Source organism: Microcebus murinus, chromosome 10, assembly GCF_040939455.1.
Source record: "Microcebus murinus isolate Inina chromosome 10, M.murinus_Inina_mat1.0, whole genome shotgun sequence".
NCBI classification, from domain to species: domain Eukaryota; kingdom Metazoa; phylum Chordata; class Mammalia; order Primates; family Cheirogaleidae; genus Microcebus; species Microcebus murinus.
Genome location: NC_134113.1, coordinates 36,907,376 through 36,934,824, shown reverse-complemented (window position 1 = coordinate 36,934,824; position 27,449 = coordinate 36,907,376). Strand labels below are relative to the sequence as shown.

Sequence of the window (27,449 nt, the reverse complement as noted above, 5' to 3'; positions counted from 1 at the left end):
ATGCATTAGATTATGTATTTTTTATGGTTATGACAATCAAAAGACATTATGCTTAATTCTGGAAATGCTATTTTGATGATATGCTTTGGTAAATTCCAGGCTTTATGCATGTGATAAACTTTTTAAAATTTCTTATACATTGAATGCATTTAGATTGCCTGTATACTTAAATTTTATTTAGACATCACTGATCATAAAATTAAACTTCTAAATGAAAAATATAAGCTTTAGAAAGAAGTCACACAAGAATAAACAAAATAACATTTTTCCTCCAGCAAGCAAACCTATGATTAATGCATGTTTTTTTCCTGTGCATGGTTTTTATATTATTAGAGGTTTGCATATGATCCTATTCTTCAGGCCTATGTGAAGTGAACAGACTATTATTTCTATTTTATATTAGTTCTTTTAAAAAACTGAACAGTAAAATCTAAAACTTAAGCAAAGTTCTTGCTTTTGTTTTAAGCCACTAAATTTCCCTATTGGTACTTGTCTTAATCTCCTTTACAAATAATTTTAAGTTTTTTAAATAATAAATACCTGGGAATGAATTTGGCAGTCATATAATTATAGAGATGGCAAGTTGCCTGTAGGGTTTTTGGTCTTGTGTTGTTTTGATTATTTTTGGAGCATAGGGGAGACACAATAATTAATATACATTCTATGATATCCCCTGAACAGGTCTCGTTTTAGCAAACAGTTTTACATTAGAATCTTCTCATCTCCTGAGGTTTAAATTATAAATTTAGAAGCTTGGAAAAGTAGACAACAATTTAGAGATTTGAACATATAAACTAATATACTGCAGTCTCAATATGTATCAGATTGATTTTAATTTAACTCTTCATTTCCCTTGATATTTAAGTGCCTCTGACACTATTTTAACTCACCTCCACCTTTAACTTTCTGGATAATGTGCTCTTTGAGTCTTTCAATCTCTCTGGTTTCTTTTTTCTTTCTGTTTCCTCTTCTTGCATAAGCCTCCGACCAGAGATGACTGAGTTGGCTCCTTCAGAGTAAGAACCAAAGCTTAGTTATCACTGTTTTCCAAGGGAGAAGCGCCATCCTGGGAACATAGTTGTTTATTGAATATTGACTGAATAGGATGTCTGATCTGGGCTCAGACCCTTTTCTCCCAATGCTTGGTGTATTCATCCACGCCTACAATCTTAACCACACTTATACACTGAAGAGTTCCAAATTGACATGTACAGCTCTGACCCTCAACTTCTAAGCTATCTTTCTGACTCAAGTTCATCCCCACAATAATATATTATTTTATTCTATTAATCCTCTCCAAATCATACTGTCATCATGTCATTGCTTATTAAGAACCACAGTGACTTCCAATGACCAGCCTCATAGTCAAAATTCCAATGCCAGTCTTTCAAAGGTCTCTGTTGGCTCCATCCCTCCTCTGTGTCCTTTCTCAGGGTATTCTCTGTATCTGCTTTCATGTGCTTCCTCTGAGTGATGTTTCCAGCTCACATTGATCTGTCCTCTTCTTATATCCCATTGTACTTATAGTTATCACATGAATATTAAGCAGCTCATTATATTCTGATTATTTTATATGTGTTCACCTAGATTATGTATCATTTTATGCCAGAGCTATGTGTTACACTTCTTTGGGGTTTCTCCTAGGGACTAGCACCATTATGGCTAAATTATAATGGTGAAAAATTGCTTGTTTGGTTTTTTCAACAGTCTCAATTAGAAAGTGGAGACCACAAGCTTAAACTTAATTTTTTAGTTCTAGAAATCCAACACTTGTGATAAATGCATATACCTGTCTTCAACTTTAAGTATCTAGTGCAATGCCTCTTAAACTGTAGTGTACATGTGCATCACCTAGGGATATTGTTAAAATATAGACTCTGCAGTTACTCTGCAAGCTGAGGCAAGAGGATGTAGATCCCAGGAGTTTGAGGTTGCAATGAGCTATGATGACGCTATTGCACTCTAGCTCTGTCTCAAAAAAACCAAAACAAAACAAAAAACAAAATATGAACTCTATTTCCATAGGACTGCAGTAAGGTTTGGATTCTTCCTTTTTAATAGGCTCCTTGATAGTGCTAGTGCTCCATGTCCATGGACCACATTTTGAGTAGCAAAGATATAGAGAATTTTTCTTTAAAAAAGATTTTAATTATTATTATTATTTTTTTTTATATATATATTTTTTTTATTTTGGTATATTATGGGGGTACAGATTTTAAGGTTTCAATAAATGCCCATTTCCCCCCCTCCCCCCAAAAGTCTGAGTCTCCATCATGACCATCCCCCAGATGGTGCACATCTCACTCACTATGTATGTATATACCCGCCCCCTCCCCCCTCCCACCTGCCCAAAACCCTATTACTGTAGCACCTATGTGTCCACTTAGGTGCTACTCAGTTAATACCAGTTTGCTGGAGAATATATCTGGTGCTTGTTTTTCCATTCTTGGGATACTTCACTTAGTAGTATGGGTTCCAGCTCTAACCAGGAAAATATAAGGTGTGCTATATCACCATTGTTTCTTAGAGCTGAATAGTACTCCATGGTGTACATATACCACATTTTATTAATCCATTCTTTGATTGATGGGCACTTGGGCTGTTTCCACAGCCTTGCAATTATGAATTGTGCTGCTATAAACATTCGAGTGCAGGTGTCTTTTTTGTAGAGTGTCACTGGATCATTTGGGTAGATGCCCAGCAATGGGATTGCTGGATCAAATGGTAGATTCACTTGTATCGCTTTAAGGTATCTCCATATTGCTTTCCACAGAGGTTGAACTAGTTTGCAGTCCCACCAGCAGTGTAGGAGTGTTCCTCTCTCTCCGCAACCACGCCAGCATTTATTGTTTGGAGATTTTTTGATAAAGGCCATTCTCACTGGGGTTAAGTGATATCTCATTGTGGATTTGATTTGCATTTCCCTGATGATTAGAGATGTTGAGCATTTCTTCATATGTTTGTTGGCCATTCTTCTGTCTTCTTTAGAAAAATTTCTGTTCAAGTCCTTTGCCCACTTTTTAATGGGGTTATTTGATTTTTTCTTCCTAATTTTCGTGAGTTCTAAGTATATTCTAGTTATCAGTCCCTTATCGGATGCATAGGATGCAAAAATTTTCTCCCATTCTGTAGGTTGTCTGTTTACTTTCATGACTATTTCTTTGGCTGTGCAGAAGCTTTGTAGTTTGATCATGTCCCATTTATTTATTTTTGTTGCTGCTGTGATTGCCTTTGGGGTCTTCTTCATAAACTCTTTGCCCAGGCCGATGTCTAGGAGAGTGTTTCCAACTTTTTCCTCTAGAGTTCTAATAGTTTCATATCTTAGGTTTAAGTCTGTTATCCAGCGTGAGTTGGTTTTTGTGAGAGGTGAAAGGTGTGGGTCCTGTTTTAGCCTTCTACAGGTGACTATCCAGTTTTCCCAGCACCATTTATTGAAAAGGGATTCTTTTCCCCAGCGTATGTTTTTGTCTGCTTTGTCAAAGATGAGATGGCTATATGAGGATGGTTTTATATCAGGATTCTCACATCTGTTCCACTGGTCAATATTCCTGTTTTTGTGCCAATACCATATTGTTTTAATTACTACAGCTTTGTAGTATAGTTTGATATCTGGCATATTAATGCCTCCCATTTTGTTTTTGTTGCCTAGAATTGCTCTTGATATTCGGGGTCTTCTTTGGTTCCATACGAAGCGTAAAATTATTTTTTCTATATCTGTGAAGAATGCTGATGGGATTTTAATAGGTATTGCATTGAATCTGTAGATCAGTTTGGGTAGTATAGACATTTTGATGATATTGAGTCTGCCGATCCATGAGCATGGTATGGATTTCCATCTGTTTACATCCTCTGCTATTTCCTTCCTCAGTGTTTCATAGTTCTCCCTGTAGAGGTCTTTTACCTCTTTGGTTAAATATATTCCTAGGTACTTTAATTTCTTTGTTGCTATTGTGAAGGGAATTGAGTCTTTGATTTGGTTCTCAATTAGATTGTTGTTGGCGTATATGAATGCCTTTGATTTCTGTGTATTGATTTTGTATCCTGAGACTTTACTAAATTCATTGATCAGTTCCAGGAGTTTCTTGGTTGAATCCTTGGGGTTTTCTAGATACAATATCATATCATCAGCAAACAGTGAAAGTTTGATCTCTTCTGCCCCTATTTGGATACCTTTGATTCCATTTTCCTGTCTGATTGCTGTAGCCAAGACTTCCAGCACTATGTTGAACAGAAGTGGAGATAGTGGGCAGCCTTGTCTGGTTCCAGTTCTAAGTGGGAATGATTTCAATCTTTCCCCATTCAGTATGATGTTGGCTATGGGTCTGTCATATATGGCTTGTATCATTTTTAGGTATGTCCCTTCTATGCCTATTTTCTTAAGTGTTCGTATCATGAAAGGGTGTTGAATTTTGTCAAAAGCTTTTTCTGCATCTATTGAAAGGATCATGTGGTCTTTGTTTTTGCTTCTGTTGATGTGGTGAATTGCATTTATAGATTTACGTATGTTGAACCATCCCTGCATCCCTGGGATGAAGCCCACTTGGTCGTGGTGGATTATTTTTTTGATAAGTGTCTGGATTCGGTTAGCTAAGATTTTGTTGAAAATTTTTGCATCTATATTCATTAGGGATATTGGTCTGTGGTTTTCTTTTTTTGTTGCATCCTTTCCTGGTTTTGGTATCAGAGTAATATTCGCTTCATAAAAGGTGTCGGGGAGGTTTCCGTTCTTCTCGATGTTGTGGAATAGTTTCTGCAAGATAGGTACTAGTTCTTCTTTGTAAGTATGGTAAAATTCAGGTGTGAAGCCATCTGGACCGGGACTTTTCTTTTTAGGGAGATTTTTAATTGCTGTTTCTATTTCAGCTGTTGAGATTGGTCTGTTCAGGGAATCTATTTCTTCCTGGTTGAGCCTAGGGAGGCTGTGTGTTTCTAGAAATTTGTCCATTTCCTCCACATTTTCCAGTTTGTGTGCATAAAGATTTTTGTAGTATTCATAAATTGTATCTTGTATCTCTTTGGGATCAGTTGTGATATCTCCTTTTTTATTCCTGATGGAGCTTATTAGAGATTTCTCTTTTCTGCTTTTCGTTAGCTTAGCCAATGGCGTGTCAATCTTGTTTATTTTTTCAAAGAACCAACTTTTTGTTTTATTAATCTCCTGAATAGCTTTCCTGTTTTCAATTTCGTTTAGTTCTGATTTGATCTTGTTGATTTCACTTCTTCTGCTGGGTTTGGGGTTGGTCTGTTCTTCTTTTTCCAGCTCTTTGAGTCGTTTCATTAGATTGTCTATTTGTGATCTTCTTGCCTTTTGGTTATAGGCATTTATGGAGATAAACTTTCCTCTCAGAACTGCTTTAGCTGTGTCCCAGAGGAGTTGATAACTTGTCTCTCCATTGTCGTTTTCTTCATAGAAGTTTTTTATTTCCGTCTTGATTTCTTCATTTACGAAGTAATCATTTAGTAGGAGGTTGTTTGATTTCCACGTTTTTGTGTAGAAATGTGAGTTTCTGTTAGGGTTGATTTCTAGTTTTATTCCACTGTGATCTGAGAAGGTACATGGTATGATTTCTATTTTTTTAAATTTCTTGAGATTTTCTTTGTGTCCTAGGATATGGTCAATCTTAGAGAATGTCCCGTGAGCTGATGAGAAGAACGTATATTCAGTGGATTTTGGGTAGAATGTTCTGTAGATGTCTGTCAGACCCAATTGTTCTAGAGTTTTGTTTAAGTCCATTATTTCTTTATTAATTTTCTGTTTGGAGGATCTGTCTCGTGCCGTCAGTGGGGTGTTGAAATCCCCGGCGATTATGGAGTTGCTATTAATCCATTTGCTTAGCTCCAGTAAGGTTTGCTTTATGAATCTGGGTGCACCTAAGTTGGGTGCATATATATTTAAAATTGTTATCTCTTCTTGTTGGACTGTGCCCTTCACCATTATATAATGACCCTCTTTGTCTTTTACTACTTTTGTTGGTTTAAAAACTAAATCGTCTGAAATTAGAACTGCCACACCAGCCTTCTTTTGGCTTCTATTTGCTTGGAATATTGATCTCCACCCTTTTATTTTTAGTCTATGTGCATCCTTGCAGGTTAAATGTGTTTCCTGAAGACAGCATATACTTGGCCTGTATTTTCTTATCCATTCAGCCAGCCTATGTCTCTTGAGTGGAGAGTTTAAGCCATTCACATTTATTGAGAGAACTGATAGGTAAGGTAGATTACTGATCATTCTGTTGGGTTGGATGTTGTTGCTATGATTTCTGTCTTGAGCCATTGTAATATCTGGCCTTTAATATCTTTGGGTTTTGGTTGTTTTTATATCCGTGGATTATTATTATGATGTTCCGTGCATAACGCTGTTTTAAGTACTTCTTGTAGGGCTGGTCTTGTCTTGGTGAATTCTCTGAGCCTTTGCTTGTCTGAGAATGTTTTTATTTCTCCTTCAAATATGAAGCTTAGTTTTGCAGGGAATAATATTCTAGGCTGGGCATTGTTTTGTTTCAAAAGAGTGAGAATGGGGCCCCAGTCTCTCCTTGCTTGTAAAGTCTCATTAGAGAAGTCTGATGTTATTCGAATTGGCTTTCCCTTGTATGTCACTTGCTTCTTTTGTCTTACAGCTCTTAGAAGGGCCTCTTTAGTTGATACTTTGGTCAGTCTGATGACTGCATGACGTGACGTCTTCCTGTTTGCATTGAATCTCCCAGGGGTCCTCTGGGCTTCTTGAACTTGTATATCGAGATTTTGAGCAAGGCCTGGGAAATTTTCCTCTATTATATCTTCAAAAAGCTTGTCCAGCCCTTGAGTGTTGTCTTCCTCCCCTTCGGCTAAACCTATGACCCTCACGTTAGGTTTTTTCACATAATCCCACAGCTCTTGTAGGCTTTGGTCTTTTCTCTTGTTTCTCTGCTCTATTTCTGTGACTGATTTATTTAATTGGAAGGTGTTATCTTCAAGCTCTGAGATTCTTTCTTCTGCTTGATCTACCCTGTTCTTGAGACTTTCCACAGTATTTTGTAGTTCTCTGAGTTGATTCTTCATCTCCAGGACTTCGGTTAAAGTTTTCTTCACTGTGTCAATCTCTTTGTTGAACCTTTGTTCCATATCTTGGAGGTTTTTTGTGTTTTCTTGGTGTTGGTTATTGAGTTGTTGTTGCAGCTGGGTGAGTGTTCTTATGATCCACATACGAAATTCCTTTTCTGTCATATTGGTTGCCTGATTTTGGTCGGTGTCCGTTTCTAGGGGGCTGGTGCTCCTCCTTGGGGGTGTGTTTTCCGTTTGGTTCTTCATATTTCCTGAGTTCTTTCGCTGATTTCTTCCCATGTCGATCAGTTGTTGTTTCTTTCCTTAGGTTATTGTTTGGGTATTCACACACCTTGTTTAGTTTCTGAGGCGTTAGGTGGTGCCTGTGGGTGAAATTGGACCACTCCCTGTATATTGAGTCAGTGGATGCCGTGGCAAGGCTGTGCAAGATGCTGTCCCTGTCAGTAGGTGGCGTTTGCTTGGAGGAACAGGCTATGGTGTTGATTTTGAGTCCTGTTATCAGCTCTCGTAGAGATCCGCCTGTTTTCTGGGCGGAGCTGGGTTGGATAAGCCTGCCCTCAGGCAGTTAGCAGGGGTCAAAGTTCTGTTCTCAGCTTGGGTGTGGGGGTGGGGCTGTCTGAGACCCGCAGTCTGCAGCAGGCCTCGCTTCTTTCCACCCTCCCCAACTCTGCAGCTACTCCTGGGCCTCTGCCAGCAGGCCAGACCACAAGCCACCAGGCCTCCCCGGACTGTGGTGCCGGCGGGGAGGTTCCCTGCACAGGAACGCCACCTGGGTTGGGCGCACGGCCTCCTCCTGGGAGGAGGGTTGTTCTCTAGTGCGCCGATCCGCCCCTGGAGGCACACAGCCCTCAGTAGGCTGTTCACGTATAACCCTTCTGTGCCCCGGGCAATGCTAGCCCTCGGTGCAGGGGATCTGGTCTGCAGGTCCGACCTCTGGGTCCTAGAGTTCAAACTGTATTCCCACCAGGGAGAGGATTTCCGGTCCTAATTCACCCACAGGGAGCCCAAGCTGGGTCTATGTCTCTCAGCCTCTGAGTCGGCACCGTTTTCCTGGGAACACGGTGCTAGCAGCACCTGGGAGGGCGGGCGGGGTCCCAAAAGGGAAGGTCCCGTTCCCTGGAGGTGCCTCTGGCTGGTGGCTGTATTGTCTCTCTGGGCAGCCGCGGGTAGGGCCGGCGGAGCGGGGGAGGAGGCAATATGGCGCCTGCCGCGCGGCTCGGGTCCGTGCACACGGAGGTGCCCGGAGGAAGTTGGGAACCTGGTGCCACGTCTGCTACAGGCTCACCGTTGGCAGGCGGCGGCAGTCTCTGGGCTGATGTCCGCAGGTCTCTCCACCCGCTGGGGAGCCCACCAGCAGTCCCGAATGCAGGGGAGGGGAAACAGCCGATCTACCTACCCTTGCCGCTGGTCTCCGGGCTGCTCCGGTGGTCTCAGCCTCCAGTTCTCCTCCGCAGCCTCCTCCCGTGGAGTCTCCCGGGGTCTCAGGTACCCCTCCTTCCGGCCCTTGTCCGCTGTATGCTCGTCTTCTTGCTTCTTTCCTCTAGTTTCTGCTAGAATCGGTCTTTTCTGCAGAGACCCTCTGTCTGGCGGTGTTATTCGTCCGCCATCTTGCTCCGCCCCCCCATTTTAATTATTTTTGAAATTCTCCTCTTCTTCTGAGAGGTGAGCTTTAAGTCACATTCAGGTAAAACAAGGTTTCTTTGACAATATCACGTCAAACAAGACATGTTCCCATTGAATATATCATTGCTGTTAGTTAAAGATGTTTTTTATGGTATCATTTTGACTAGTAAGACAAAAATTCTGCCCAACTTTATTTTTCATTTTGTATATGGAAAAATATTTATATGTGTCTACCAAAAGCATTTAAAAACTTGTGCATGGATCACCATCTCCGAAAACATTTTCCAATGTGTGTCAGTGATGATCCTCCCTTGTGCATGTATTTCATTCATTTAATAAGACGATTTTTGGTATCTATTAATATTAAATGCAAACTGTGCTAATTTAAATATAACTGCTATACAAACTCCATATTAATACAGATTTATACAAGAAAATTCTAAAGTTTTAATGGCAGGGGTGATGCTTTAGATTTCTTTATTTCCTTTCCAAGTCATTTTGCAGAATGTGAGACATTTGGAACCCAATAACTACTTATTAGTATTTCTGCCTGACTTTTTCTTAACGCTTTGTTTCCTTTTGCAGTCAAGAAAGCATAGTATTTGCCATTATATCTTCAAATAGTGATTGTGGAAAATATTTCAAGTACAGTATTTGTCTTAACACTGATTCATGGCATGATGAAAGTATATTCGTGTGTTTGATGCTGAGTGATTGTAGCAATATGTTTGATGCTGAGTGATTGTAGCAATATTTCTTTATTGGTGCTGCAACATAACAGGGTCAGTCTATTTCATAGGCAAGAGTCATTACGACTTGGCATTTAGCCTTTATAATCTGATTTCCTACATTTACCTTAATTTGCTACCATATCTTTCTGTTAAAACGATACGTCATGTTCAGTTTCAAATTTTAATTAGATTACTTGCCTGTATATAAGGAAACATGTCACAGGAAACATTATTCCAATTTTTTAGCAGCAATGAAATTTGGATCACTAACTCAATATCTGGATGAAGATCTGTCATTGGGGCTCATTTAGAAAGCATAAGACACAAAGAGTATTAAAAGTCTAAATTTTCAAGTTCTAGAATTGTATGTACCTTTCTTTTTGGAAAAGGAGAATTTTAAAAAAATCTTTTATAGTGTTCTTTTAAAAAGAAACTTTGTTTACAAACTATAGACTTCAGAACCAAAGTTTTACTGAATTTAATTTGGTAACTTGAAGAAAATAAAACTTAATAATTAGTTATAACAATACTAATACATTCTTATTATATGACAATGGGTAATTTTACTAAAATTAATAAAATCAGAATCAGGCCCCCAAAATGTTTCAGGACAAACTGACCAAAACATACATGATAAACCAAAAAATACTTTCTTTGACCATAAAACATATAATTATTGCATACCAAAGATAAACTAGAGATTATTCATTACAACTTAATTTCCATGGTCTTAAAATATGATCATGCCAGATATTAATAGTAAATTTCTCATGCTTGCATTCTTTTCTGCTTCAATTTTTCTTTAGTAGTATTTTGTTTCTGATTACTCTATCTGCCAAGATTTCCCATGACAGAGCCTACCTTTTTCTGGAAGAATCAGTATTTCTGTTAAGAAGGAAAAGATGGCTGCCAGCACCATTTATTTACTTGCTGATTTTTTAGTGACAGGAATCACCTCTGTGAATTTTTTCTTCCTTGTCAACCAGCTTCTTTCCTCTGGTGTTGATTATAAATTCCAGGCTTTATCTTTGTTATTTGTAACACCTTTTCATCTGGTGAAATTTATCTTCTATTTCTTTGGGCCCTGAGAAAGATCTAGTAATCTAATTCATAAAAATTTCTCTTTTATATTCCAACTGTACTTTTAAAAATTAATATTTACTCAATTTTATTTTAAAAGCATGATGTAACTTGATCCTCACATTTGAACAAATATTAAGGTTATTTTTCTTACGTCTGTATCGTATGGTTTTAAATGTAACCCAATTCTAGGTAAAGAGTAAGTACTTACCATAACTTTGTTGAATAAATACTTATTAAACTTTAAAAATTCAGGCACTCTGATATTTTATTCATTTTGGAGGCTATTTGCTCTTTACTATAAATAGCACATGCCATAGCAGATTATTTTTAAGCATCTTGACACAAATGTAGGACGAAAAGTGATAATTGTATTAGTTGTGGTAAGACTTTTTCAGAGAAAGAAAGAGATAAGAAATCAAACATCATCTTGACCTGTGCTATAAACTCAAAGAAAGAGAACACTGGATGTCTTTAGCAAAAATTGGAAATGTAATATCATAATTGTCAGATTTCAGAGCCAAACTCTACTTCCATGAATCTATGATAAACCCTAATCACAACTAGGATTCTTCCTATAATTTGTTCTAGATTAGGTTCTTCAGCATGCTCTTTGGGTGATATTTCAAATATTCACTGTTTCCTTAAACCTCTGAAAAATCTTCTAATTTCAATACTCTCAAATTTTTATAACTTGCATAATTTTTCCACTTCAATATTTCTCATGTGTACTTTCTATGTGTCAGTCCCTGTACCGAGAAGGGAAGGTACAATGATGAGCAAAGATAGACATAGGCCTGGGTTTATTTGAACCTTAGGTTGATGGGGGAGAGTTATTTCATCACAAAATGTATATAAAATTGCAACTTACAAGAGTCAACAATGACTTAAATGCAAAATCCAATTAAACCTTTTTAATTGTGATCTTCTTTTTTTCTTGAAGTCACTCTTGCCTTGTCATCTCTGATGTAATTCTACTGATCATAGTCTTTTGTTTCTGACCACTCCTCAGTCTCTTCTGGTGGTTCCTTTTCCCAAGATTTTCTTAATACACTGGGCCTCGCAGGTTCTGTATTTTCATTTTGGTCTCCTCCAAAAAACTCTCAGTTGCTTGTGATCTCATACCTTGAAGGAACAGACCCCATATATATACATATTTATTTATTTATTTATCCATCCATTCATTCATTCCATTTATTCATCCATCCATCCATTCATGCATCCATCCATAGGGAATTAAAATTAAAATAGAGGGGAAAGGAAGTCAAGGGAAATTCATTACACTATAGGCAAATATAAAGATCTAGACATTAACAGAACTAGATAGAGCAATCTGTCAAATAAGAGTATAATGAATATGAATATGTAACTATAAAGAATATGGCACTTTTGCAAGAAAGACAAGAAAGAAAGACAGAAAGAAAGACAAACAGACAGAAAGAAAGAAAGAAAGAAAGAAAGAAAGAAAGAAAGAAAGAAAGAAAGAAAGAAAGAAAGAAAGAGAAAGAAAGACAGGTTGTCATGTAAAAATCAGATGAGGATTCCATTCTAAATAAAATTTACTTCCCATAAAAATATCTTTTACTTTAGAGAAGTTTTGCAAGAGATAATGACATCAATCAAATAAGAAATTAAATATGTGTTAAGGGAATAAAATTGAATGAAAAAGGAAATTGCAGAAGTAAGGAACAAATTAAGACCCTAAAACATTTCTTCCTTTTGGAACAGAAGTATCTGTTTTATGCCTGTCCTACCATTGTATTTTGGAAGCACGTAGCTTGTTTTGATCTCACAGTCTCACAGCTGGAGGGGAATTTGCCTCAGAACAAATCGTACCTTGAGTTACTCATATGATGTGTAGATGAGACTTTGGACTTAAACTTTAAAACTGATGCTGGAACAAGCTGAGGCTTTGGGAGCTCTCGGAATGGAATGAATGTATTTTACATGTAAGAAGCACATGAATTTTGGCCAGGGATAGAATAGTATGGTTTGAATGTGTCCCACAGAATTCGTGTGTTGGAAACTTAATCCTTAAGGTGACAGTGTTGAGAGGTGGGACCTAAAAGGAGATGTTAAGGTCATGAGGGCAGAGTCCTCATGAATAGTTAATGGCATTATAAAAAGGGCTTGCAGAGTTGGTTTGTTCTCTCCTGCACTCTTGGTCCCTCTGCCTTCTGCCATGTGTGGATCCAACTTTGCTCTCCTCTGGAGGACGCAGCATGCAAGGTGCTGTCTTGGAAGAAGAGAATGGTCTCACCAGACACTGAACCTGCTGGCACCTTGACTTTAGACTTCCCAGCTTCTAGAACTGGGAGCCAATAAATTTCTGTTTTTTATAAGTTACCCAGTCTCAGATATTATGTTATGGTGGCACAAAATGGACTAGGACAGACTTTATGTATTAAAACCTTCTAAAACATTTTAATAATATAAGCATAGATTTTCTAGTAATTATTTTTCTACTTTTTTTTTTTTTTTTTGAGACAGAGTCTCCCTTTGTTGCCCAGGCTAGAGTGAGTGCCCTGGCGTCAGCCTGGCTCACAGCAACCTCAAACTCCTGGGCTCAAGCAATCCTGCTGCCTCAGCCTCCCGAGTAGCTGGGACTACAGGCATGCGCCACCATGCCCAGCTAATTTTTTCTTTTTATATATTAGTTGGCCAATTAATTTCTTTTCTATTTATAGTAGAGACAGGGTCTCGCTCTTGGTCAGGCTGGTTTTGAACTCCTGACCTTGAGCAATCCACCCGCCTCGGCCTCCCAGAGAGCTAGGATTACAGGCGTGAGCCACCGCGCCCGGCTTATTTTTCTACTTTTTAATATTTATTTATTCATTTATTAAATATTTAAGTCTGTACCTTATGCCTCTATGCTAGAGGTGTTAAGGATACAATTACTAAAACATTAGCCTTATTCTCGATTGTTTTACATTTAGGGGAGGCATTCATAAACAAGAAGCCATAACAGCAGGCAAAATAAAAGCTTTGTTGTGGAACTGTACTGATTTTGACCAGAGAAGCATCATTTCATGGAAGGCAGAAGCATTGGTGCTTTCACCCCATCCATTATAACTCACTTCTCCTTTATATTGGTGTGTTTTCAAGTAGATTTCCTTGGTGGTGAAGCAGGTGGTTTTCATTCTCAGTGATAGTCTGGTTAAGTGCTTGCTATTTGAAGTAACAAACAATAGGGGGTGCTGTGGTCATTTGCACGTAAAGCCCTAAGGAGCTAACATCTCAGGGGAACTCTCCAAGAACCTCAAGGAGCTGTCAACTGAAGAGTGGTTTTGTCTCCCAGGTGGCAGAGATTCTTGGGTACTCTGAAGTCATTCATTCAACTGGGACAATCTCTGTGTGACTGCTCTATTTTCTGCTTACTCAGGCCCGCTTGTCTAACTCTCTTTTCTGTATCGTTTCTCTACTTTTGCTTCAGTTCAGTCATTGTTTCTGCTTCCTCCTATGTTCAGCTTGCTCTCACTTGTTCAGCCCCTACTCTACCTTACTGCAAAACATTTTTTTAAAATCAGTATTTTCTGGTTCAAATTTGAAAGAGAATCTAATTGGCTAGAGTTTTTTTTTTTTTTTTTTCTGGCAGCGTTAAAGTCCTTTGGCTCAGCAATGAATGCACTGCTTTGGGACATAAACTGTGGTTGCTTGAGGCTGCAGTATCAGCAGGGACTTCCTGTGGGGTAATTACCCACAGGTGCTGAGACTGACATGTCCAGTATAATCTCACAGGTTACCTTGAAAGGTGCTGACAGTTTATGTTTCAGAATCATTTGAGGGGATATTCTGTATGAAAGCTTTTAATACTTGAGAATAAGAGGTTTTGAGGAACCCATGCGACACACTGATGTTGACCTTTTCCCTGTAGCTTTGTAATCATTACTTACTATGTTGCCTAGCAACTCTGTAGCATTTCTAAACCCAATATTAACTTGAAATACATTAGAAATGGAAATTGTAGAAATGTGACGCTTAGACACTGCTATAGTTTCAAATTACTGTCAGCATAACAGGCTATTGTAAGACAAACCATACAGAATAGAATATTTCTTGACATTTCAGATTTAATGCAAAGAATAAAGCTAACACTGAGGCACTTTAATTAATAGTAATAGAAATGTAATGGCAACAGAAAGCCTTTCAGTCAGCTTTTCACATCCCTTAATCTAAATAGCTCTTGCCAAGAGGAAGAGCAAAGCAAAACCCTAAATTATATATTTTTTCTTCTTTGAAAATTATTCAGAAAGTCAGAAAAGTATGGCATTATTTTTTGAATAGTACAATGCTATAATCATCTTAATGACCTTTATTATTCTCCTTTCAAAATTTAGGTAATATTTTGCAAAAGGATTTGTTTAAAAAGAAGCAAAAGCTCTCCACACTTATGTAGGAATAATGGGTTACAGAGAGAGACATCAATTATTCCATCAACACTATTCACTAAAAGCCTATCCTCTAGGCACTATGCTAAAGTAATTATTAACAAGATAGGAAGAATTTAGCCAAAGTAAGAGATATTCATTTGGTAATGATGTGAAAAACTAAGTGTGAAGAATTTTCATCAAGACCTATATGATTTCTAAACATTTAATGACTTTTTCTCACTATGAAAATAAACACAAAGCCATGTCTCAATATGAAAAAGATTCAGGAAATGTGTGTGGGCCTTTGAAAATTGGACATTGAGTCCAAAGAGAAATGTCATATTCCTTCCTTTCCTTTTGATGAAATTCCCTCATCTGACAAGTGAGTGAAATGGTTCGTACAGCAGTGGCTTTTAACTTTTGTGGGGGAAAACAACCACTTTGAAAATTTAACAAAAATCATGGACTTTTTTCCTAAAAAATAATAAGTATATGAGGTGCTGAATATGTTAGTTACCTTGATTTAATCATTTTACATGGTATACATATATGATAGCATGGCATCATGTTATACCCCATAAATATATACAATTATAATTTATCAATTAAAAATTTTAAAAAATGCAGATACTTCCAAACAACATTTTATAATGAATTCCCAGGCTCTGTAGAACCAACTAAGCCCATCCATAAACCTGGGGTACAAAGTTAGAAACTTTAATTCTAGAGATGGTGTTTTTAGTGGATGGAGTGGGGTGTGGCTGAAGGAAATGGGTCTAAATAGTGGTGAAAATGTTAGATTTAGGGCATGTGAAGCTAAATTATGTTCTTTGAAAGTAAAGGTTCTTTACAATCTAAAATTGACTTTTCTCCTCAACCATTGCTAGACCCTTCCTAATTTCTTTACAAGTGGCATAAAAATGAAAGAAACAGATTAAGTATTTGAACTCTATCTCTGAACTTGTTTAGTGAAGTGACCTTGGACAATTAATTAATCCTTCTTAACAGCAGTTTCCTGATATGTAAAATGGAGATAATACTGAATTTAAAAAGTTATTGTAGGAATTAAATGAGATAACATATGTAAAGTTCAAAGCAAGTACTCAAATAATATGCATTATTTTATTTACTAACACATACCAGAGTTTTGTATCTATTTGAATTCTAATTTGTAGTTAAATAATTATTCAGACAGAAAACACCTTAAAATAAAATAAAAGACATGTTATCTAAAATGAAAATATTTACTTTAAGATTCACCTAAGTAACATATTGTCTTGTTGGTTGTTTATTGATAAAGAAAATGATAATGGTTGATATATTTGAGCTATAACAATAAAATGGAAAAAGGCTTTACTAGAACAAAATTTTAACAGAGATATTAGAGTGTTTAAAGATTGAGCTATCTTACTATATTTCTATAAAATTGTTTATATTATTAGACAAAAATGATTTTTACTTTATTTTAGAGTTAAGTTGTTTTTCAATTCCAATGCAATCCATTGTAAATCTTGATCTTCTTTAAGATTTAATAATATAGCTAAAAATTATATATATTATATATACTTGTATTAATAAAATATTTTTACATTACAGAGTACTGATGATTCAGATATATCTGTCATTGCCCAGAACAAGAAATGCTTCGACAACGATATTGTCTGTTCTAAAAGTGTTCTGATTTCAGTTGGGGATACTGAAATTTATCTGAATGATGCTCCTTACAAACAGGTTAGTGAATTATTTTTTTTTAGGATCATTTTAACTTGTCCTGAGGATCCTGAAAATAGAATAGAAGTGATTTAGGGTACTTCTCTGTGTATGTGGTTACACAATCTACATTGTTTTTCCTTTGTCATTTTATGTGGCTTCAGGAAATCATACTTGACTAGTCTCTTTTGTTTATATATTATGTATACTACACTTCATATTCCTATTCTTTCCTCTTCATTCCCATGGTCATAATTCCAGCCCTAGCAACCATCACCTATTGCCTTGATTACTCCAATAGCTTCCAAACTGGACTCCCAGCTTCTAGCTCTAGTTCTCCCTTTCTAATCCATTCTCACACACCACGACCAGAATAGTTTTTCTAAAATGGAAATTTAATCTGTCACTCTGGTGATTCAAAATTTGCAGATGGCTTCCTATTGCCCTTACAGGGCCTTGCCAGTCTGGCTGTCCCACCTCTCCTGCCTCACCTTTCATCACATTCTGCTTCAAGCCCACATTCCAGAATGCAGAGCTTTTATCAGTTATTTGGGAAGGTCATTGCTCCTACCTGGATCTATCTTTTCATTTAACTTGTTCTTATGTAATATGTCTTATCTCCTTTAGGGAGCTCCTTCTCATGCCCTCAAGTACCCTGCTGGAACATCCATCATACTACAGTGAAATTACTTGTGAGGTTGTCTTTCCTCACTGTTCTGTGAGAATTGGGACCATTGTCTCCCTAGTTTATTTTTTTATACTTGGAGCCAACCTAATTTAAAAGAATGAATAAATTTAATTAATTAATTAATTAATTCATTCATTCATTCATTCATTCATAATGTCTACACTGTATCAAAACTTGTGCTAATCATTGAGGCTACAACAGTGAAAAGACATAGTACTTGCCTTTAAGGAATTTATACTCAGGTGAGGAATATTAATAAATAAGGATGTATAGCATTGGTATTCTACAGCAGCTTTTTAGGTAGGATAAAATGAGAACTCCTGGGAAAAACACCTAAAGCAACCTGAGATGTTTAGGGTGATTGTTAAAAGTGTAGACTTTAAAGTTAGTCTGTACTGACTTTTGAACCTCTGTTCTATCACTTGCTAGTTGTGTCACTCTGGGGAAATTTACTTAATATGTCCAAGCTGGAGATTTTCCTAAATTTGGAATGATTTTAGAATCTATTTAAGTTTGTATGGGGGTTGAAATGAAAATATGAAATAATGGATTTCAAGAAATGGCTCTCTCCTCTTCCTTTACCCTACTTATTTTTGAAGGCTCAGAAGACATGCTCTGGATGAAATGATTTGGGATGAGTCTTAAAGGATGAGTAGGAATTAGCCAATTGAAGAGGGAGTAGGATGGCAATTGATACAGAGGAATAATCACTCTCAAAGGAGTAGAGTTGAAAGATGAAACGGCATGTTTGGATAACTGTGAGTGGTTTAGTTTGGTTGAAGCGCAATATATGGGAAGTGGATGGAAGATGTGGCAAAGAGATTTAGGGAGGAGTGTCCTGACCAACGGTAATGCAGGGGGCATGGAGGTAAGGGCAGTAGACAAGGGAGCTGGGTCCAGACTATGGAAGCTCTTGAATGACACAAGATATTTGAACCTCATGCTATAGGCAAGAAATTTTGGAGTTGAAAAGTCCATGATCTAAAAAATGGCCTTTGAAAGGTGACCTATTTTCTGAGATTTGTAGAACAGTGTTTCTCTAAGTTCAATCTGTAAGCTTCTTCATTAAAATCTGGAATTGTTGTTATAAGTGCTGATTTCTGGGTCCCACCTCAGTAACTAGAATGGCTGAGGTTGAAAATGTAATTGGCATTTTTAATGGTACCTGAAATTCTTGTGCACACTAAAGTTTGAAAACTGTTGTCCTAGAACATAGTTTATGTCTCAGTCGGAACCATGGAGACCAACTGGGCAGCAGTCAAACTTTGGGAGAAAGAGAGTTTCTACAGTCATGCAGACATGTTTTTAAGATAATTATAGCAATTTGGCATAACTATCAGCCAAATGTTCATTTATAGGTGAAGATTCTATCTAAGAACTCTAACAACAAGGGTATTTAAAAGAAACTGAAAGAAGAAATATTAATAGTAAATGCTCTTGTATAGGCAGTTTGACACAGTTTTGAAGTGTTAAATACAGCTTGGTGTAACTTTCAACTTCCAATTTTCACCTGTATGTAGGTGTTGATGAATCTCCTTTATATAGCTTGTGAAGTATGAAGTAAGATTAAGAAAAGTTATAAAAATAGTTTGACCTTAACAAATCTCCTATTGATATATTTTTTCCTCAAACATGAATAGTGAAAATAAATCCTATTTATTTTATGGTAGACAGACTACCCATCCAGGGGAAGAAAAAAAGTCTGTTATTTTTTATGTGGATGCACAATTCTAATTTTATCAAACATATAATATATAAATATTTGTTAATTTATTCGAGCTGTACTTCAAATGTTTTACTTCTCCATATTTCTAACTTATTCTTAATATCACTAGAGTTTATTTAAAATGCAATAATTCTCTTCTGAAGAGGAGGTCTCTATTTTGCATAATTTGTAATACTTCGCTTTTCTAATGAGTAATATTACTAATCTGAAAAGTAAGGAGTATGGCAACTCTTTTTGACAAAAGAAGATTTTTTTTCTTGTAGTAAACTGCCCTGTCAAACAAAAGTGAAGGATTCTATATCTAGAGACAAGTAGAAAAGATGTGCTTTCGCATCCCAGGATAACTGATGCAGAACCAAACTGTGAGAAGAGAAACAATAAAGTCAAAGACAAATCACAAAATAAAAAGATACTGAAAAGTGCAATGAAAATAAAGTAGGTTCTATGGCAGAGAATGACTTGGGGGCAGGGCAGGCTACACAATTTATGGAGCCTAGGGCAAAATGAAAATGTGGAGCCCTTGTTCAAAACAGGAAAAAAGTCTTTGTCTTTCTTTTTTTTTTCAGGGTCTTTCTTGATGTGTCTTTTTTTTTTAATCATTTAATGCCATGTTCACTTAGGCATAGGGGTACTCCTAGAGTGAGTGCAGACAGTGGTCTCTGGGTGGTGGCAGGGAAACAGGCAGCTGTGAATCAATCCCTAGAAGGGAGGCGGACAGAAGGAGATATGAGTCAAGGCCCTGCCTGGCATGTGCTTCTTTATCCCATTGGACTTCATTGACAAAACACTAATTCAAAGGTAAAATTATTAGAATTTCAAGATGGCAACTACAGAGCATTAAGCCCCAAAGTAGGCTCCACTTCTGAGCATAAAACTCTACCATTCCACTGTCCAAATACCCACCAATCCAGCCCATCTTGGGGATGAGAGCTCTGCTAAGGCAATCAGAGGAGGCCTCACTAAGGAGGAAGCATATGGTTTAGAGCTGATGGGAGTGAGGCAATTATGCCAAGAGCTGGGAGAAGAGAATTCCTAGCTGGAGAAGCACCAAGCACACAGGACTTGAGATGGGCACAAGCTTAGGTTAATTTGAAGAATAGAAAGAAGGCCAGCATTAGCTGAAACTTAGTCCATGAGGGTCAGGGATTAGAAGGGAGTAGAAGGATATAAGCTTAGGTAGAGCCAGTTAACAATATCTATGGTTATGTACAATACATACTGTTCTACACAGTATATTGCACACCTATTTTAAGCATGACCTTTTTCTAGGAGACAGAAAACTCCTTATGGTAATGACTACATTTATTTCATTTTCCCTTTGAAGTATTTATTACAAAATCTGCTGTAGTATAGTATTTTCAAACTATACTTCTGTTACTACTTGAAGGAGAAAAATAACCAAAAAATTTCATATTTCCTTCATAATTTTTATTCTGCTTTGGCTAAATTTGTTTTACTTACTTGATATAACCATGCATTTTTGACTCACTTTATTATACAAATTAATTTCAAGGTCAGATTCCATATAACCATGTTTAGAATATAGCCCTTGCTTATAAAGAATATTGCACATTCTCATTTTATGATAAAGGTACTCTAAAATTTGCAAGTGTGTTCCATCTCTAATTTCTCTCTACATGTATCCTTTCTACTACATAAATTATTCTCTTTCACTATACAAACATGGTTTGTCACTTTGTTGTTCAGAAGCCTTTATTGACTACATTTTGTACATGTGATAACTATTCTGTATGGGTAACCTGTTACAAAAGGTCTCAGGCTATGATCCACCATGCTCTAGCCTTTTGGTGCTCCCCTTAGTCCTGAACAAATATTCCACTTTCCTGTCCACTTTAAGCCTTTATTCAAGCCATTTCTTTTGTTCTAAAGGATTTCTTCTCCATTCTTCTTCCCAAACCTCTGTACCTTCCTATGCATAACCTCTTGTAGATCAGTTCATACCCCACCTTTTGCAAGAAATCCTTCTAAGTCCCTTTGATGGTAATTCATGCCCCCACCCTTTCTCTCTTCCACATACATACGGCAGTTCCCCCTATCCACAGGGCATGCATTCCAAGACACCCAGTGGATGCCTGCAACTGTGGATAGTATCGAAGTCAATTGCCAATCAATCGGAACACGTTTCTGTTCCATGTTTCATGTCTTCCACACACAAATTGAATGCCTTTTCCATCTTAACTAAGCACTTACCATGCACTGTGGCTGTAATTTTTGCAATATGAGGTACAAGAGCAAAACTAGCATGAATTTCTTTTCCCCTTTTCACAATTTCACAGATAGAAGATTCATTCTTACAATAGATCTTAGCAACCTCAGGATGTGATTTTTTTTCTTTCTTTATTAAATTGAGAACTTTCACGTTTTCCCTTGAAGTACTTTATGGCTTCTCTTTGGCTGGATTGTGAAGGCAGTATCTCTTAACAAACTCAATAATTCTGGTTTTCAAAAACTATTTGGTGAAATCAGTAAACTATTTAATGCTATTATTAACTACTTAGAAACATGAGCAAGACCAAATGTCTCTCCTTTGCAGGCAAGGTTCAAGGTCATACCTTATTAGTCCTCAGTGATACTTTTTCTTCATAGATGTAGAATTTCTGATTCAGCAGGGATATCCTTTAATGTCCTCTGTGTTCATTTCCTTGTCCATACTCCCCCATAAATAACTGAAATACCTTCTCCCTTCTTCCATTTACCCATGTCGAGCCCCTCTGCTACTTTGTGTCTGGTTATCAATTTTATGTATTTCCTATTTTGTGCATTTGTTTTGTCTTTTCTTACAGAATTCAGAAAGGACATGGTCAATCAACAGCACTACTACAGCATAGTTATTGGCAGATGTTAACTTAATTATTAATTTGATACGTTTTGGTTAGAGAACATGGTATTCATTTTTTTCTTTTTTTCCCCCAAAGAAGCTATCAGGTTTTTTTCTGGAAAGTAAACATACCTACCAGCTTTGGAAAGCTGGGTACTACATAGTGGTGTACTTTCCAGAGAAAGATATCACTATTCTTTGGGATAAGAAGACAACTATTCATATCAAAGTTGGACCACAGTGGAAGGTAGGTCAACCTAAGCTCCAAAAGAGATGTAATAAATGAAGTTATATTTACTTTTTGATGTTTGATGGAAAGAAAATGATTGATGTTTTCCTTTAAAAACCAGATTATATTTTCAGAATTACTAACTCATACTCCTGTGAAAAAGAACTTTCCCAAGTTTGTGCTACAGGTCTTTTTGACTTTATTCTTAAAGTATTCAGTTTTCCAAAGTTACTTAGGTCAGCTCCTTTCTTCTTATCCCCTTTGGGTTGGTTATGTGATGTGTTTGTAATGCAATTATGTTCACTTCTTACAATGTTTTCCATATTTGCCTCCACATTCTGGATATTTTCATAAGTTACATATAGTAATTTTAATAATTGTAAAAGATTTACTATTATAGTGTCTAGTTCTATGGATTTTGCATGGAGTCTGTATCCACCATCACAACTCTATACAAAATAGATCTATTAACTCCCAAATTTATCTCATTTTTACTCTTTATTGTCAACCTCTATCTCTACTCCCTAAATCCTTGGCAATAACTAATATATTTTCCACTGCTATAATTTTGCCTTTGCCTGAGTCTGGCTTCTTCAACTTGGCAAAATATGTTTAATATTTATCCATATTGTTGTGGGAATTAATGGTTTGCTCCTTTATACTGCTAAGTAGTATTGTGTTGTGTGGGTGTACCATGATTTGTTTATCACTCATGGTGAAGATTCAATCTGAGTTGTTTACAATTTTTGGCAATTATATTTTAAATTATTTTATGTATTATCCTCTGTTAAATATTTTTATTAAATATGCTTATTATTTAAAATATTTAAAATCCAATTAAATATTTTACATTTATATCTTAAAGGTTTTTTTAAACATTGATATATTTCTCAAAAATCTAATTTATTTGAAATTGAAATTGAGACTCGTGTATATAATTTGTGTCAAATTAGAGAAAAATTGAGATGACAACATATTCTCATAAAAACATAGAAAAGTTACATTTTAAAAAAGATTTTAATATGCTGCACATCTAGAATTTGATTGTATGTTGAAGCCATAATCTTTCAGTTTTAGGGAGAATAAAGCCCAAAGATCTATTATTAGGGGTGCTGGCATCTTATATTCCTTTGATGAATCTGAAATAACTTTTACTCATTGTTATCCTTTTTCAACTAATGTTCTCTGCCATTCTTCATCATATATCTTTCTTCCGTTATTTTTTGAAAACAAGTCAACCATTTATTTTTATACATTCCCCTCACTGATGCTTCAGCTTTTGGATGACTACCGGTAGTAGTGGCCATTTGTCTTCGGATATATATAGTTTCTGAGGACAGAAGGTGGATGGTAGCAAGCAGCCATGGGAGTTGTAATCCTAGCTTATTGTCTGCTTTGCTGGAGACATAGGCAGCCTACTTTCACTATTAATGAAGGGATGCGTTCTGTTCTACAGTATTGAAGAGAGAATTCAGCATGTTTAAATTCAAGATTTTAAGGAAGAGTCCCATTGTTTTTGGAAGATTGTTGCTGCAAGTCCTCCTTCCTCTGGGAGTAAAATTTTTTGACATTATTTTAAGAAAATCCAGTCGGTATCATTGATGTTAATAGTCTACATGCACATTGCAATAACAATTTTCCAACCCATAACAACCTAAATTATCTTTCTTGTTTCAACATTAATAGTGTGAAGAAATCTTAAACGTATCAGTGGTGGGCTTTTCATCATTAAAATGTTATATGTGCACATAAATTTTATATATACTGTTGTGTTTGAATTATACTTCTCTAAGTTATTTATGTTATTAGTTGTAGCAATGCTGAGATATTGGTAAGTGTGGATAAATAGGATTGGGGGTTGGTAAAATATTTTTGAGAATTTAAAATAAACTAAACATAATTAAATAGGTATGAATATCCACTTTTTTCACAAATTTATTTTTTAAATGGTTGCTGTGGAGATTCTTAGATATATAATCTAAATCTTTCAAAAGTTTTAGTGAATATGAATCCTTAAATATTAAAAAGTGAATTTAGAATATTTCCTGGTGATCTTCTCTTACTTTAGAACAGGCTATCAGGATTGTGTGGAAACTTTGACAAGTGTACTTCAAATGATATGACCACATCTAATAACTTGGAAGTGAGAAATGCTCAGGTGTTTGGAGATAGTTGGGCATTAGGACAGGTAAGTTAAATATACATACATTAGAACTAAAAAGAAAAAATTAGAATATTTTTCCACTAAAACATTTTATTCTCAGAGGAAAATTTATTTAGGTAACATTATTTTACATAATTTCCTTTAGTAATTCACAGTTGATGAACTACTTTCATATTCATCTCATGTAATTTTTGTGACAAACTTATGATGTAAAGAATGTTATCTTCAGGTTATAGATGAAATTGAGGCTCAGAGAGGTTAAATGACAGCTAATATTATAGAGGCAGAAAATAGCATAGATAACATTCAAACTTATATCTTCTCTCTTATGTTTTCCTCACCATAGCAAAATGCTGTTAATGTATTTGCATTTTGAAGAATGGTATAACTGTTGCCACCTCAAAGCAATAAATAAATGAAGGCAGCCATGTTATTAGTGTTAAGTGAATAAAAGCGATGGGTATGGGGTGGTGGCTTTATGGTCGGCTACCTTGGGAACAGTTGAATAAATTAAATTAGCTATATTTTTCTTTTGAAGGATTTCTTGAGGTAATATATGCTTATAAAGGAAGGATGTACTTGCAGGATTTCCTAAACTTACTAAGAGTACCTATATTTTTATTTGTTAATTCTCAAGAAAGTAGTGTTCTGTTAAACACTTTGAGAAACGTTGAACTAATTCAGAAAACAGTCAAATTGGAAATTGGTTCTACTATTCCTTCTACTCTTTTTTAGCTTCTTGTTCTTTTTAATTGATAGGCATGTTCGAAAACACAATTTCCTATACTTTTATTTACAAAATATTCAAATATTCATAAATTTTTCCTTTGTGACTACTTTGTAGGTACATTTAGCTACAATTTCCCATTTTTTTCCTATGTAAGGTGACTTTTGGGACACAACTGTATATAGAATGAGAAAAATAGAGGTTTGAGGATTAAATTGTTCAAAAGAGGAAAGGAGAAGGAGATTGGGGAACAGTAGCCAATGTAGTAAGAGGAAGCCTAGGAGAAAATTGTGCCACCAAAACCAAATGAAGAGAGACATTTATGAAGGGCAGAGTATTAAACACAATCAAAGGTAGCAAAAGATCAAGTGAGATAGCTGAAAAGTTGCCTTTATATTTAGTAATGAGGAGGTCATTGAGGACTATTCCCAGGACAGTTTCAGGGAAATGGATTAGAGAAGGCAGAGGCCAAATTGCTGGGTGTATGGGATTTGATCCTGTAGAGATTTGAGAACATACAACTCCTTAGAAGATGATTGTGACAAAAATGAAAGAGGTAAAAATTAAAGGAAAGAGGTTCATGCTCATGTAGTTTTTGTCATGTAAATGCTGCATTTAAGACAATTTAAAAATTATTTATCTCCATTTTATCTCTAATATTGCCTTGATTTTAATATTCTGTTTAGTTGCTTTCAAAAATTATATATACAATTAACAGTGAACTAGATGAGAGCAGATGCTTAAGGCAAATCCTGTCTAAGAAGATCAGAATATATTAGATGCAATTGTAATGGACAGAGTTGGTAGATTACTCCAATTTCAGCTTTAGAAATTACTCCTTTAAAACTTTTCTTTTCTCCCTTAAATTTTTTCAACAGTGTGAAAATCCAAATGAAACAATTAAACCCTGTGAGGCACATCAAAACAAGTTTCCTTATGCCAAGAAAGAATGCTCCATTTTGTACAGCGATGTTTTTGCTTCTTGTCGCAATGTGGTAAATGAATACTTTACTAAATTCTCAAATATAGAGAGGTACTGCTATATTTATAATGTTAAGTTGCCTGGGACAAATAATTTAGCTACCCATTGGCTTTTTTAAAAAAAATCTTTTTATTTCTTCATTTTATGGGGGTACAAATATAGTTAAGGTTACATACATTGCCTTTGCCTCCCCTTCCGCCCCCGTTGAGTCAGAGCTTCAAGCGTGTCCATCCTCCAGGTGGTGCACATCACACTTAGTATGTAAGTACACACCCATCCTCACCTCCCCCTTCCCACCTGCCCGCCACCTGATAAAAGGTGTTTTTTTTTTTTTTTTTACATTTTGGTTACATTTTATATCTTTGCCTCTCCCTAAGAAGGGTTAGAGATATGCCCTTCCCCCTGGCTTTTTAGATGTAATGCCTAACCATTGCTAGAAAGAGATAATGACAACTCTCTAGGTGGCAGTGTTAAGCTGATAATATATTTTGAAAACATACCAATTAGTTTTCTTATACAGGGGTTGACTTTTAATCATAGTCAGTACTTATTGAAATTAAATCATCTTTCACTTCATTTTCAGATTGATGTTACTTCTTTTGCCAAAAATTGCCATGAAGATACATGTAACTGTAATCTTGGTGGGGATTGTGAATGTTTATGCACTAGTATAGCAGCGTATGCATACAAGTGTTGTCAAGAAGGGTTGTCCATTCACTGGAGATCATCTACTGTTTGTTGTGAGTACCTCGCTTAGAACATTTATGTGTGAACCTTATATGTTAATTATTAATTTTAATAATTATTATCAAATAATTATTTAATAATTATTAGTTATTGATAATTATTGTTTTATCATAGAGCTAATACCATAAAACTCATGGAAATAGAATTAATTTAAAATGACTAAATTTTGTTACTTTGCCAATCATAAATTATAGTATATCAAAGATTTATAAACAGAAAACACTGAGATAATTTTTCTGTTCTGTGTTTGACTGCTGTCACTGTACTATTTAGAATATAAATTATTTATATACCATCCTTAGAGAAATTGTTTATGACTCCAATCCTTTTATGTCTGTGAGGTTCACTGTTTCAATTATAAAAAACATATTTTTTAAAAAAACACCTTGAATTTTCTTTCTTTCTGATTTGACCCTTTAAACTTCTAATTTACTTGTGTAGGTGGTGAGTCATCTGAAGAAAGCTTAAGATTTGAACACTTTCCATTGTCATTTCTAGATTGGCAGATATATTTGCCCACCTTTAAAATAATCATATGAAATTTAATTAATTACAACACAACACTAAAGAATTTCCTTTGCTCAGAGGAAGTTCCTAAATAATGATGCCATTCTATGTTCTTTTACACAGTTATTGATAAACATATAGCAATGTTCTTACATACATTCAGATAAGTGGTCAGCTTCTTATATAATTTAATACTTATTCTTTTTTTCTTTTAGCACTTGATTGTGAATATTACAATGAAGGTATGTAACATTTCAATAAAGAATATAGTATATTATATTCTAT

At 35.8% G+C, this 27,449-nt stretch overlaps 1 protein-coding gene across 2 annotated transcripts in view; it reads left to right on the top strand.

The window, feature by feature from the left end:
• The window catches only part of OTOGL (otogelin like), a 138,693-nt gene that overhangs the window by 60,305 nt on the left and 50,939 nt on the right, over positions 1 to 27,449 (top strand). The window contains exons 26-31 of one of the 2 annotated variants that reach the window (XM_012759761.2): positions 16,442 to 16,576; positions 21,906 to 22,055; positions 24,106 to 24,225; positions 25,807 to 25,923; positions 26,494 to 26,650; positions 27,380 to 27,406. In XM_012759761.2, the coding sequence (XP_012615215.2) occupies positions 16,442 to 16,576; positions 21,906 to 22,055; positions 24,106 to 24,225; positions 25,807 to 25,923; positions 26,494 to 26,650; positions 27,380 to 27,406 (706 nt within the window). The remainder of the gene's footprint in view (positions 1 to 16,441; positions 16,577 to 21,905; positions 22,056 to 24,105; positions 24,226 to 25,806; positions 25,924 to 26,493; positions 26,651 to 27,379; positions 27,407 to 27,449) is intronic. The other variant, XM_076006803.1, reaches the window with a different exon arrangement.